We start from the raw sequence: 14743 nt of genomic DNA, 5'->3' as shown, positions 1-14743 counted from the left end.
TATCGTTTGACTGATTTATTTTCAGGCATTCAAAGCTCCATTTTCTATCCTGTTAGCATTGTACAGGTAAGTGGATAAAATAAAAAAAAAGTGTGGATACCATGGATAACATAGAATAAAGCATGGATACATGACATTAAATAGAATAGAGCGAGTTTTCAAGTCAATTTGACAAATCTAAATTGAGAGACTTGGGCAATTTGACAAAATGGTTTCATCTGATACATCTTGGATCAAATTGATGATATGAATTATGAAACTATATATAATATATCATGATCATATTTAGCTTTTGCTTCAAACACAAAAGAGTGTATATGTCATATATGACATTTAACAACAGTTTTGATTGGATATGGTCTAGTCATCACCTAAATATATTTATATTTTTTTATTGAGATATTTTGTAAGGGGTGTTGACTTACACAATGGTTGTCTGATATCACTTTTAAAAGTAAACAGTAAGATAATTTTATTTGAAGACAAAAAAAAATCTTTTAAACTATTGATGTCTGAAAAACAGGAAACAAACATTTTGATAATAATTAATTCCTTTATTCTAGTGGTATGACGGAGACTCCACGTGTGTTAAGTATGACTGAGGATGAGATCAAGAACAGAGGCCAACCATTAACAGATACAGATCTAAGTGATAAACAGAATGGTAGGAAGAACATTTTATCTTATTATTTGTTAAGTTCAAATTGTTTCTTTTTGAATGCACCACATGTGTATTGAATTTCCTTTACTCTTCATTTGTTGAAATTCAGTTTTGACATTAGTTCACAAAGATGTTCAAAATTTGAACATTGCACACCATCATAAAAAATAGGTTTGAAAAGACCTATAAACAATTCAAGATTCTCTATTCAAGATTCTCTAATTAGGTGAATCTTTATTGCAACCAGGTTAACTGCATATCGATAAAAGAGAATAAGTTGTGTTTTGTTTTATTTTTCAACTTTTTTAAAGAACCATTTGACTACAGTGCATGGCTGTATATTTAAAAATAGATGTTTGTGACATATTTATTTCTCATTTTTTGTAGAAGTCGCATCCAAAGTTTCTATAATCTAATAATATTACTGTATTGTATATCTTTTAAGAATCTTTAGCTATAGAGAAATACATCCATAATGATAATTTATAGAACTGCAAATGGTGTAGTCTCTTAAGAAAATTTACAAGATATATGTCACTTCTTATGCAGATTGTGTGCCTGTTGCAATTTGAGTACTGTAACTTTAGACGTATTGTTTTGATTTTCTAGGAAGATATGTTGGAGGATTTGAATGTATAGAGAACAGTCTGATAGCAAAACATTTTGTTCAGAGAGAAGATTCAGCTAATCCAACGTAAGTTGTTAGAAAAAAATAAGTTAATGGACTTCTGGGATATTTTTTCCTTGTATCTAATTCAAAAGCCCCCCTTTGAACAGGACTTTTTAAAAAATTTCAAAATCTGCTATTGGATCAACTAGACAATTTTAGACCAACTTGAAGTTGAAAAACTATGACTTAAGCAGTCAATAGCAGGAACACTCATCGTCCACTTTGGCTGATATTGCTTGGAATCATTGTCCAACCAACTAAGGAAGAGAGGAATATTTTAAGTGATTTTTCTTCCTCATTTTTGTTGAATCTGCGATTAACAGCAAAAGTAGGCGAGACACTGGGTTCCACGGATCCCTTACAATTTTTTTTAAAAAAGGAATCACAGTAGAAATGAGGTTGCAATGAATTTATCTAACTGCATAATCATTATCCTTATAAGACGTCTAAATTGATATTTGGAAATCATTTCTATTAAGTTTAAAATATACTCCTGGTTGTTGAAATGCTGACTGACTGATTTTCCTGTGGAAAACAATTATGAGGTTTATTTATAATTAACGGATAAGTGACCCATCTAATGGCGATAAGCAGATTAGTTGTAATCACAACTTGTAACACCTATTGTAAATGATAATTACCTGGGGGTCATAAACTTATCAAAAACATGAAGACAGGTAGATTTTTCTTGCAAAAATATTTTTACACTTTTAAAATTTTAAAAAAGATTTGAAATACTTTTGTCACTTAGAAAACAGTTTCGTAAATTACGAAAATGGCGAGCGCTAGCAAAATTACTGACCATAACACATGATAAATAATTTAGTTTACATCTGCCCTGAAAAATGATTTGTACATTTAACATTTTTGTCTTGCAGTAAGCAAACTTTTTCACAAATGATCTGTCAACATGCCTTGATTCTAAGAATGCACCAATTTTATAACTATTTGCATCATAGTTAATTTTAGGGTTGGGAGGTAAGGAAGTTTAAAGTGTCAAGATTAAATTTGCTGATTAAAAGCAGTGTATGCAATTTGACAGAAATTGCGTATAAATGTATTTGTACTCGAAGTCTTGCTTGAAACTTGAAAAAATTAATAACAGATTTTCCTTCATTGTAAATATATATTGAATAATTTTTTTGTATTATTTAAGATATGCTTTAACAGAATCAGGACACCAGTTGGCTACCAAGTTGTTTAGATATCAACAGTCTGTACAGAGATTTCTGAGGTCACATGACTTTCCTACAGTACCACATGATGTCAGGTATTATTCAGATCTCAGTATCACTAACTTTATGACTCATATGCATTTACATAAAATTGAGAATGGAAATCGGGAATATGTCAAAGAGACAACAACCCGACCAAAGAGCAGATAACATGTATACATTTAGTTATGATAATGATTTCATTTGATATTTAAATATGTATGTCTCAAAATTGGTTTTTGATCTATACTCAATGCTTATTACCACAATAGAAAATCACTTTTGAATGTGTGTGACATCACTTTTAGCGTTCTAGAGTTATGCCCCTTTACAAATGGAACAGTTTGCTGAATTTTTTGTTTCTTTTCATTAACTAAGTTTACCAATCTGGAGTTATTTCCCTTTAAAAAGTTTTATGCAAGTGAGCGCATCATCTTTGTCACATGGACACATTCTCTATTTATTTTCATCAGATCTAGGGAAATTTACAACAACATGTTTCTAAGTCAGTAGAAAAGTGTAGATTGATTAGAAATAACTGTAGTTTTAATCTTGAATTTTAGTACAGTTTGTGGCACCAGAAAAGTGTGTTTAATAATTGATGAGCAGGAGAGAGACAAAAACAGGTTTCTACAGCTAGCTGACCAATGGGGAATAGATGCTCAAGTGAGGTCCCTACCTGCTGGGGACTACATATGGATACTGACCCCTCCTTTACAAGGACCAGATGTCAAATATGATCAAAGACAACCTTCATTAGAAAAGGTATTCGGTACTTTTAATATCAAGTTCAAATCTTTTTTAGATTACTAATGGCAAATATTCATGTACTGCCAGCTGTACTATACAGGGATGGGAGAGTAAGAAAGGAGGGAAATGAATTATACTGATCTTATCTTCTTTAGTGATGTGAACAATAGATAGTGGAGGCTGTATCTATATATTCTACAGATCCTCAAGTACTATGGATAAGTTCATTTTTGTGCTTTACAATTTTCAAGGATTTAGGAAAAATTGTTTTACATAAATACTATGTTTTTTTGGTTTTGTCAATGCCTGCAGACAATGTAAGCCTTTAGATAATTTGTGATTTGTTAAGCATTGAAATTTGTGGTTTACTCATACCCATGAAATTCAGTGTCACAAGAACTAAATAAACATGTGGGGAAATGTTCATTGTGACAGCAACCAAACAATAATCAAACAGTTAAACATCGAACCAATTAACATGACTGCTGTAAGTTCATCAAGTCAACTTAGAATATAGATATGATGTGAATTCTTTATATGTTATGGTAATTGATAGTTTCATTGTTACTTCTAAACCCTGATCTTTAAGGGCATACAATACAGTAACAGGGGAGGTAATGACGTTGGTAACGTAAAATGTTATTTTCGTGACGTCAAACTGTGACATATCGGGAAAAGATGCATTTTCGACTGATTTTTATCATTCAAACTGATTTAATTTGAAAACGAGTGCATGGACCCCTATTTTTTAAAACGACATTTTGTTTCATTTTGGAGGGAGATTATGTGAACCAAATTTTATAAAACTGTAAATAGTGCAATTTTTTTAATGTTGATAAATATACAGCAAAAATTCTGTTTTTTTCTCAATTCATGACCATTTGATAAAAATGAGTTATTTCTGAATAAAAAATTCATAATTTTTGGGAATACTTATAAAATACAGAAATTACAAATTATTTTTAGCAAATATATACAAATTTCGACCTCATTTAACTCAAAAAGTAGCACATGAAGGTATATTTTTATGCCCCACCTACGATAGTAGAGGGGCATTATGTTTTCTGGTCTGTGCATCCGTCCGTCTGTCTGTTCGTTCGTCCGTCCGTCTGTCCCGCTTCAGGTTAAAGTTTTTGGTCAAGGTAGTTTTTGATGAAGTTTTAGTCCAATCGACTTCAAACTTAGTACACATGTCCCCTATGATATGATCTTTCTAATTTTAATGCCAAACTAGAGTTTTTACCCCAATTTCACGGTCCACTGAACATGGAAAATGATAGTGCGAGTGGGGCATTCGTGTACTGAGGACACATTCTTGTTTATTACATATTTGATTTAATCAGGCAAAAAATAACCTTTTTGGAAATTTTCATCAAACTGTAAATACGGGATCAAATCTGTATCGTATGCCCTTAAAGAGAGTGGAACAACTTTGGTTGAACTAAAAAGAAGAATCCATAAAATATCTATTTTTCCTCTGAACAACATAAGTACTTAAAATAAGTAAATAATTCATATCATATAAAAAAAAGATGTGGTATGATTGCCAATGAGACAACTCTCTAGAAGAGACCAAATGACACAGAAATTAATAAATTTTTGTCACTGTATGGCCTTCAACAATAAGCAAAGCAGAGTCATGAGTATGTTTTTTATATACCTTGACAAATATGAAATAAAAAAATATATTGTACATGTTTCTCTATGTGTATGGAAATTCTAACTGCATACAAGTATTCATGTATTTTAATTTTTCACCAGGTTCTGCCATTCATTGTTGAAAGAAAAGGATGGGAAGATTTAGATGATAGTGTTAGGACTAAAAGATTTCATAAACAAGTTCTGAGAATGTTGGTAAGAATTTACTACCTTTCACAATATACTCTAGAAAGTTTATTATTATAATCACTCCTCTTGAAGTTTGAGATATATTACAGTTACCTTGTCTGTCGGTAGCTTCATAGTGATGAGTTGTATGTGCAATTTAAAAGTATACAAAATAGCTACATTTTGGTTGTTAATTCTTTGAAATTTTCAATATGCTATGCAAAATAACATTACTTTTTTCTCTTATACTTCTGAAATGAATTTTATGACCTATTAATTTTCCAGGGTTGTGGTTTACCAAATTGTTTTTATCTGATGGAGGGAAGTATATCATCACTGAGGTACAGAACAGACCAACAACAACAAAAACTGAAGGTAGGTATTGATTATAGTACTATTGGTGCTAAGTATGTTTTGAAGTTGCTTTGCCCTCCTATAAAAGAAGAGAAATATTGTGTAAAGGTAAAAAAACTCATCATAGATACCAGGATTGAAATTTTGTATTTGCTCCAGATGTGCATTTCGTTTACAAAAGACTCATCAGTGACACTAGAATAAAAAATGTTAAAAGCCAAATAAAGTACAAAGTTGAAGAGCATTGAGGACCAAAAATTCCTAAAAGTTTTGCCAAATACAGCTAAGGTAATCTATTCCTGAGGTAAAACTACTTCTAATTTTTTGTCAACATATGTTTCTCCAACTTGAAGCAGTCTTTTTAACATCCAAACCTGGATCCAATGTTTTAAACACTATTTAACAATTGCAAGTCGTTGACTTCATGAAAAGTAGTGGTTATAAAAAATGGTACCTGTAGGGTCATAGAGTCGTAAGCGACAATGACAATAATAAAGAAAGAATATCTACAAACTTGGTATTCTTGTAGTATATTTCATTTACAGTTACCATAGATACCATGGAATCTTTCAATCAAGCTTTGGCATTTACCAACTTTTCATTACACGGTATGAAAACTAACGAGCAGGGCATGATGTCAAATGGACACATATTCTTATTTTATACTGATTGACTTGTAACTTTTTATATGTTTTAGGATGAGCTAGAGAATATTTTTCTGCACAATGGATTTTACATCAACTACACAGCGTCCTGGTTTAAGTCAGCTACGTGGCTTAAATGGTTTACAGTACTGTTATCTGCTGCAGTCAATAAAGGTAACCAGTCTAAATGATTTAAAGTCAAGTTGAAAGTAAATTTGGCCTATAATTGCTTAAATCCTCTTCTTTCATGTCTTTTGAAACCTGGTGGCGAGTTGTCTCATTGTGCAAGCATATTTAATTTCTTTATTTTATTTTTGAAATTATACAAGAAGTATTGATGATATAAAATGTACACAATCATAAAAATGCTCATGTCTTTGGCTTATGTCTAAAGTACAATACAGTCTGTGTAGGCTGGACACTGCACCATGTATAGCTGATCATCTTAATGGCAAACTGTCCCAGTGAAATATCAGATTTACTTTTAATGCCTCAGTAAGTTTTACCCTTGTTTCTCCTTCTGTACGTCTCAAAGTTGGTTTCTGTTCTCCAACTTCAGTTTGCCAAATGTTATGAAATTATACACAATGCTAATTACCCCAAAACACTGATCAGTTTTGAATTTGTGTGGCATCTCTTTTAACCGTTCTAAAGTTATGCCCTTTTACTTATAAATAAATTGCCGATTTTTCGTTTCAATTCTCTTAACTTTAGTTTGCAACATCTAAAAGTTAGGAAACTTATACACTTGCTTATTAACAAAAAAAATACAGATAGAGTTTGAATTTTGGTGATGTCCCTTTAACCTTTCTAGAATTATGCCAGTTTACAATTGGCAATAGAATAGAAATTTTACAGAAAGATTAAGGAAATGAAGATAGCAAAATAATTAATGAAAGCATAGTCAGACAAAATGTAAGCTACAAAACTGGCTGAATCACAACATCAATGATGCTTTATTTTTTATTAGGATTGTTCAGAGATCATTGCCTGATGTATAACGAGTTTGTGAGGAGAGCTAATGTACAACCTAAATCAACAGTTATACCACAGACCGACTTCAGACAGACTACAAATACAGTGTGGCCTGATCAACAATTCATTGACAACATATTCAGGTATTTTAGTATGCTTAAATCAATTTTCTTTTATTCACTAAAGAAGAAAGAAAAAGTTTAAGTCGAAGGTCATTCTAACATTTTAAAAATACCTTTTTGCGGTGAATATTCACATGAAAGTCAATTTCAGTACCAATTTATCTAGTGGGTCCTTTTCATTCCAAGTTGTTAGGTGCTTGTATTAGCATTTCAATTGATAATGTTTATTAAAAGAAGGAATGGAATATCTACCCTTAAATGCCTCCTGTATATTGAACAGTTGTACATTACAGAGAAAGTCGAGGTTTACAGACTACAGTAGAAAGTGTGAAAGAAGAACTCCACACACCGACAAATAAACAAGTTCTAATACTGCAGGGGTTAGAGGCATATAACAAAGTAAGTGCTATGACATTAATCATTACACATGTATTGAATTTTTGAAATCTGTCAGATATTTACTTCCTGGTTGCCAATATGTTGAATTATCTTTTGGAAACATTTATTAACAGAATGAATTCATGATAGATAAAAAACTTTAGAAGTGCATTAAGTGTTACCCTTGTTATTCTGTATGTCTGTACATCACTATGTTCCAAAATTAGTTTCCATTCTTTGAATTAATTACTACACATTCCCCAATTGTTTAAGGATTTTGGTGATTTTTCCATTAACCAAAAAAACAAACCGATAAACTTAGGTTAGTATGCACAGTAGTCAACCTTTTCAGATTCTAGAGGACTATGGGTAATCTCATTGTTCAAACACTGAAATGAAAGTAATGTTATCTCATTGGCTGAATTTCAATTGTTTGGAACGTTTTCAACCAATCACAATGTTTGGGTGGACGTTTTTGAAAATATTACCCAGAATGCATTGAAACAGCCAATTGAGTAATTTTCATGGGGAGAAATTCAATGAAATGTTATAAGTACACTCTAACTTCCTGTTATTATGAAAGCACATATGGTTGTTTGATTATTGTGTTTATTTCAGCCAATAGGAAACTGAACCATACAGAATATATATGTATTAAATAAACACAAGTTTTCATGGTTTTCATGAATGATTTAAAAGAGTAATATGTCATTACAGAGAAGACAGACTTTACAGAATAAGTGTTTGGTAGATACTCATGATCATCCTGAAAATACAGAAGGTAAGCCGATTAAGTCCAATAGATATATGTATTTTTAAGACTTACACTATATCAATTGATGCAGGCCATTTTTACACCTTAGTTCAGTAAATTTTCTTGTGTTAAAAATGTCAGTTTACCCATCATTTATGAGAATTTAACACTTTTTGCATTGTAGAACTACTGTCTTGGTAAAGTACAGTGGTCAAAGTTGTTAACTTGTCAAGATGAAATAAAGTGGAAAATTGACTAATTCTTGAATACAGAAAAGTTTTTTGTGTCATGACATCAGCAGGAATAATCAGAGCTTTTGAAAGATATAATGAAATCGGTCTAAGATAGATTTACAACTAATGCATACAGCATGGGTTCATTATGACATTTATATTTTACAGACTTGGTACAAGATAGATTTATAACTAATGCATATAATATGGTTCATTATGACATTATGTGTTACAGACAACTACAGATACAGGTAGGATGACAATCAGTATATCCCTTCAGTTCTCCAAAAGTCAAGGCTATATTGCAATTACCTTGTCAACCAACAAAAATTCTTGTCACATTTTTCTCTTTAACTACTGAACAGACTGACTTCCTAATGTGGAGCAGCTTGACAGTACTGAGTTGTAAAGATTATGCACTTTTTACCCTCAACTCTGAGCCTGTATTCTTTTCTCTTTTTATTTCTATAAAGTTTTTTTAAATAGATAAAAGAAGATGTGGTATGAGTGCCAATGAGATAACTCTAGATCTCAATCCAAGTCACAATTTGTAAAAGTAAACCATTATAGGTCAAAGTACGGCCTTCAACACCAAACAGCAAACTATAAAGGGCCTCAAAAATGACTAATGTAAAGCCATTCAACAAGGAAAACCAACAGTCTAAGCTATATAAAAACCAAGAAACACTTATGAAACACATCAACAAACAACAACCACTAAAAGCTAGATGTTTTTTACCGGATTTCCAAATGGAAATTTGGGTTATGGATTTGTAGATGTAAAGCTGGTTAGACATGAGGCTGCCAAACAGAGTCTGTGCGTTAACTCTTGAACCCTTCATTTAAAGATTTTCAAATTCTAATATTTATTTAATTGCATGATTTCTATTATTATAGGTGTTTGCACAAGTTTACATAGTTAGGACAGAAAATAACCAAGATACAAAGAAAATCAGGGACCAAATGAACAATAATAATGGTATGCCACTACTTATCTGTCAGTAGTCCTTCAAAGGGACGCATCACCCCGATGATCAATTATACTGTTATATGTTTCATTGTACTAATGAACTCAAAATCGTTCAATTTTTTTTATGTCATGTTTTGAAATCCCGGACCTGCGCAGAAATGTACAATGTACTTCCTTTTTCCGGTCTCATCTGTATGAAACTTTGAGTAAAATATATATTTATCAGTCTAGTATAAAATAGGAAGGAACGCGCAATACCAATTTCACTTTTAATAATTCCTTGATATGAAAAAACGTTACCTGATGATAGCGTTTCTTTGTTTACATTGCATATGACGTCATAATTTAAATAACGTCACAACTAAAACCCCTAACAACAGAACCAAAATCGGAAACGTTACGGTATTTCCGTTTCTTTTTTTTCAACAAATATTTAAGTTACAAAAAAATAATTCATACAGACTTCGTCCCCATTTACAGGTAATGCCTGCCTCATATTAGCTTTGGGTTCTTAACTGCCAGATTCATATATTGCATGTGTATTTAGGACATCTTTCGTCTATTATAGAAATTACTTGTACATACAAGTAGCAACCTCATTACACATTTGGAATTCTTTCCTATTTAGAAATTACATGTATGAATTAGAAATATGTTAACCTATAAAAAGTATTTTGCATAAGTTGGAATGTTCGAATGTAGGCAACATCATAAATGACATGCATAATACCTTAAATATTATAAAATATACAATGTCTACCAGAAAAACAGATACAAAATTTTGATACTGAAAAAATCTACTATTTAGATTGGTAGTCCCCTCCATACATGTAAATAAAGGTCTATTACTGTATAACATAAGCCTTAAGACCGTTACTAAATTTCTAATAAAAATATTTCAGGTGAGAATACCAGTAGAAGAGCAGACAACACTGACAATCAGCCTGCTGATGTTGATACAGAAGAATTCATGATGCAACAGGTTATTACACGTTACCTTAATATAAGGCCTTGTTTTATATAAACAAAAAGTGATACAAGATCAATCATGAAAGAGCAAGAATCCCATTGAATTTTAGTAACATTTTGTAAGGAACCACACATAAGAGCCTCCTAAAACTTGGATTGAAGCTGATATAGGTTGAGGTACATTTTCAGTTATGGTGCTTATCAACTTGTTTTTACTATGCCCCATCTATGGGCATTATGTTTTCTGGTCTGTGCGTCCGTCCATTCGCCCATCTATCTGTCCCGCTTCAGGTGAAAGTTTTTGGTCAAGGTAGTTTTTAATGAAGTTTAAATCCAATCAACTTGAAACTTAGTTAACATATTCCCTATGAAATGATCTTTTAAATTATAATGCCCAATTAGAGATTGTACCCCATTTTCACGGTCCACTGAACATAGAAAATGATAGTGCCGATGGGGCATCAGTGTACTATGGACACATTCTTATTACAGAATACTTTAAAATATTATGGCCAATTATGTATAAAATTTTCATTGCATTTTTCTCAAGAATTTTCTCAATTTTCTTCTCGAAATTTTGTCAAAAAATAACAAGGCTTTCTGATATTTAATCAAGTTTTATGTGAGCATGCCAAACTGTGTGGTGTGTTTTCAGATTCATCACTCATCAACTACCTGTTGAACAAATACTAATAGCAGGGGTATCATTAATGAGCAATTGCTCACAGTTCAACTTGTTAACTGGCAAAGACATATTTTTCAGGCATTAGCTAAAAGCAGACAAGAAGAGACTGACCTTCCTACTTGTACAAGTGGTTCCTTAAGAAAAACTCCTAAGAAAGGTATTCCTAGTGCAACACCTTCCAGAAAAAGATCACCTAAGACATCAAAGAATTCAAAGCTTGTAAATACAGGAAGTAGTATAAGAGGAGAGTTAGAGAGGGAAGAAAGTGAAGATGAAGATTTAAAAAGAGCTCTAGAGCTTAGTAGGCAGTGTGAATATGATCTTAAACTCAATCAGCCTAGATGTTCTAGATCAGATGAAAAAACAAAACCATGTTCTACAATAACTTCAGGTAACGTACCCCACACTGACACAGCCATTTCAACAAATGTAGGTATGTCTGACAGTCAAGATGAAGAACTGCAAAAAATTCTTGAAATGAGTAAACAGGAAATAAAGAAAAACCTGACTGTTTTCTCCAGTGACAGTCAAGATAATGAACTTCAAAGGGTGTTAGAATTAAGTACACTTGACCAATCACCTATCAGGCATGGGAAACATGTGCCAATATGTAATCAAGATATCAAAAGAACTTCTGTGACAAATGATTGTGAAGACGAGGAACTGCAGAAGGTTATAAAGTTAAGCAGTCTTGAAAGGTCATTTGTTGACAATCTTAAACAGTCGTGTGTTGATAATCTTGTACAGTTGTGTGCTAATAATTTTAAAGAGTCATGTGCTGATAATTCTTTAGACCAATATGGGTTTGATACTAGGTATAATGTTGATAAAACAGTCAGGAATGAAACTTTTGAAGGAAAATCTTATCAACATGTGTTAGATGGTGCTGAGGAAATGAGATTAGCCTTGACACAGAGTAATCCTAGTAATCAATGTAATAGGATAGGTATAAATGTGGAGACTTTGTCAGAGGAAGAACAAATACGATTAGCAATTGAACAAAGCAAAATGGAAATATCTGTGTCTAACACAAATAGTAGGGAGAGTAATAAAACAAAAAAGGCAAATCTAGGATCTGATTGTTCATCTGACAACAAGATAAAAGAAGATGTGATTTTAATAGATTCACAAGGTACAGACTATAGTGATAGTTGTGTAGAGATATTGGATGGTAATAGTCAGCTGGAATCGTACTGTGATGATGGGCTGCCAATATATCAGTCACCAAGTGACAAACAATTTGAAGATATGTCACAAGAACATCAAAGGAAAGGTTGTCAAGTTGAAAGTATTTCTAATAAAGAAGATGAAAATGAAAATCATCAAAACACAATTCAGATCGAAAACAGTTTGCAGCTAACAAAAACCAATGTCAGCAATGAAAAAACAGGGGAGACAATCTTACAGGAATCAAGGGAGACAATCTTACAGGAATCAAGGGAGACAATTTTACAGGAATGTAAAAATGATAATGGGTATGCTTGTGAATTGAAAGGACTTGACAATGTTCAGGTTAATGACTTACAGCATGGTAAAGTTCTTGTTGAAGATTCTCAGAAAGATTCTGATAATGAGGACTTGTTTCCTAGCATAAATGTACCTGAATCTATAGGATTGAATGACGTCTGCACCGAAGAAGAAGATATTGATGTTATACCGCCCTCTCCTGATAAAGAATCTCCGATGACATCAAAAAGGCTTTCAGCAAGAATAACACCAAAACAGAGTTTGAAAATGATAAACAAAAATATGAATTATGGAGACAGTAAGCAAAAAGAGATTTGTCATGATAGTGACCTTGAGACTAGTCATGCTTGTGACCTTCAAACTGCTACAATTGAAGAACTAACACAACAGAGTCAGTCTGTGAGCTTGCTTTTAGGCTTTGTTGATGACATTGAAACAGATCACTTGAATGATGGTGAGGGTTATGAATCACAATATACAATTCAAAGTGGTTGTAAATTAGAAAATGAAATTCAAGATAGGGATTATCTCAGTGAAAATGTGAAAGCCTGCGAGATGAAAAATGATGATGAAATTGTCAGTGTTAAAAAAGAGCCAGATAATAATTCTTTCGAAATATGTGAATCAAAAGTGAAAATAGAAAAAGAACCTTTCAATCATGATATAGATTTTGAACCTGGTGACGAAAATAAACAACTAAAAAGATCTCTCAGTAGGAGAATAAAGTCTGAGAAAATATTTAATGACCATCTGAGTGTTGACATTAGTGAAAATAAATCTACAGCCATTGCTTCACACATTGATGATGAAGAATTTGCAAGGAAAATACAAGAACAGATAAACAAAGAATTAGAGCAAGAAGAAGATTTGAAACATGAATTAAGAAGACGTCAGATTTCATTGGGTCAGAGAATAGAAAAGAGGGTTAATAAGTGGGACAATAAAAATCCAGAATCAGTTTCTGTGCCAAACCAGATTGAGAATGAAATATTAAATGTTGATACACAGTCAGATAGTACTCAGTCATTTGAACAAACGGATGAAGAAATGGCAAGACAACTCCAGGAAAGACTAAACAACGGAGGTTACTCTCCAGATCAGGATGAAATAACAGAGAAAAGAAACTTAAGAAAAAGAAAACACAGCGTGATTAGTGCTTCTAATGATGAAAAACATGAGCCATCAGAAACATTAATCTCACTCCAAGAAGTCATAAGTCAGCATGATGTGGAAGAAAATATCAGGATAAAGTTGAGGAGAGAGCAGGAAGACCTTGAACTTGCTCAAACTTTGCTGGACCAAGATCAGGATAGGATAGTAACTTTTAGTGATCAAGAAAGTCAAGAAAAGAGAGATCTTGAGCTTGCTCAGAAAATACACAATAATGGCAGGGATGATTTGAGTTCAGTTTCAGTCAACAGTGATGATAATGACGAGTGGAGAATTCAGCAGGAAAAGGCTGACGAAGAAATGGCTCGTAAACTAGCAGATGATGATAAGAAAGAAACAACTGCTAACTCAGGTCAGTATGATACCAAATTTTTTCTTCACAACATGGTATATGTAAGTCCATCATGCTCTTGTGTTTTACGCAACAACTGCAAACATTTTAAATAGTAAGATCTTTTTTCCAACTCAGTTTATACATTGTGATGCATTTCATGCTAATCACTTTTTTTTGTTTATTTATCAGAATATTTGTATTATAATTTTATAGAAATGTATAAATAAACTAGGAAATTTCCACATCAGTTTTAGTTTTGCGGTAAGAGTTAAAACAAGAAAATAGACATAATAGAACGATGATAAATATTTCAAAGAAAACCAAACATAAACATATAAGACAATGTGGTATGATTGCCAAAAAGACAACTATCCACCAAAGTTCAAAGAAGTTGTGTAAGCAATTATAGGCAACTGTACAGCCTTCAACAATGAAAATATAATCCATACTAGGCCAACATTAAAAATATTTTTGTTTCCCCTCCCCTACTGGGGTTATCAGGGTATGGGTAGGTAGGTAGGCAAATTATTTTATTTCTTGATATAATTTTCTTATTCTATATTGAA

At 32.3% G+C, this 14743-nt stretch overlaps 1 protein-coding gene across 2 annotated transcripts in view; it reads left to right on the top strand.

Annotated features, from left to right (window-relative positions):
• Positions 1–14743, top strand: part of LOC143057239 (uncharacterized) — a 37664-nt gene that overhangs the window by 12130 nt on the left and 10791 nt on the right. For both annotated transcript variants that reach the window (XM_076230510.1, XM_076230509.1), the window contains exons 8-22: positions 26–66; positions 564–664; positions 1271–1355; positions 2488–2601; positions 3109–3310; positions 5057–5149; positions 5408–5497; positions 6174–6294; positions 7091–7238; positions 7511–7616; positions 8313–8376; positions 8751–8833; positions 9480–9561; positions 10455–10534; positions 11285–14195. In XM_076230510.1, coding sequence (XP_076086625.1) covers positions 26–66; positions 564–664; positions 1271–1355; positions 2488–2601; positions 3109–3310; positions 5057–5149; positions 5408–5497; positions 6174–6294; positions 7091–7238; positions 7511–7616; positions 8313–8376; positions 8751–8833; positions 9480–9561; positions 10455–10534; positions 11285–14195 — 4321 coding nt within the window. The remainder of the gene's footprint in view (positions 1–25; positions 67–563; positions 665–1270; positions 1356–2487; positions 2602–3108; positions 3311–5056; positions 5150–5407; positions 5498–6173; positions 6295–7090; positions 7239–7510; positions 7617–8312; positions 8377–8750; positions 8834–9479; positions 9562–10454; positions 10535–11284; positions 14196–14743) is intronic.

This window comes from Mytilus galloprovincialis, chromosome 13 (assembly GCF_965363235.1).
Source record: "Mytilus galloprovincialis chromosome 13, xbMytGall1.hap1.1, whole genome shotgun sequence".
Taxonomy (NCBI): domain Eukaryota; kingdom Metazoa; phylum Mollusca; class Bivalvia; order Mytilida; family Mytilidae; genus Mytilus; species Mytilus galloprovincialis.
Note: the sequence above shows the minus strand (reverse complement) of the source record. Positions and strands in the feature narration are given on the sequence as shown.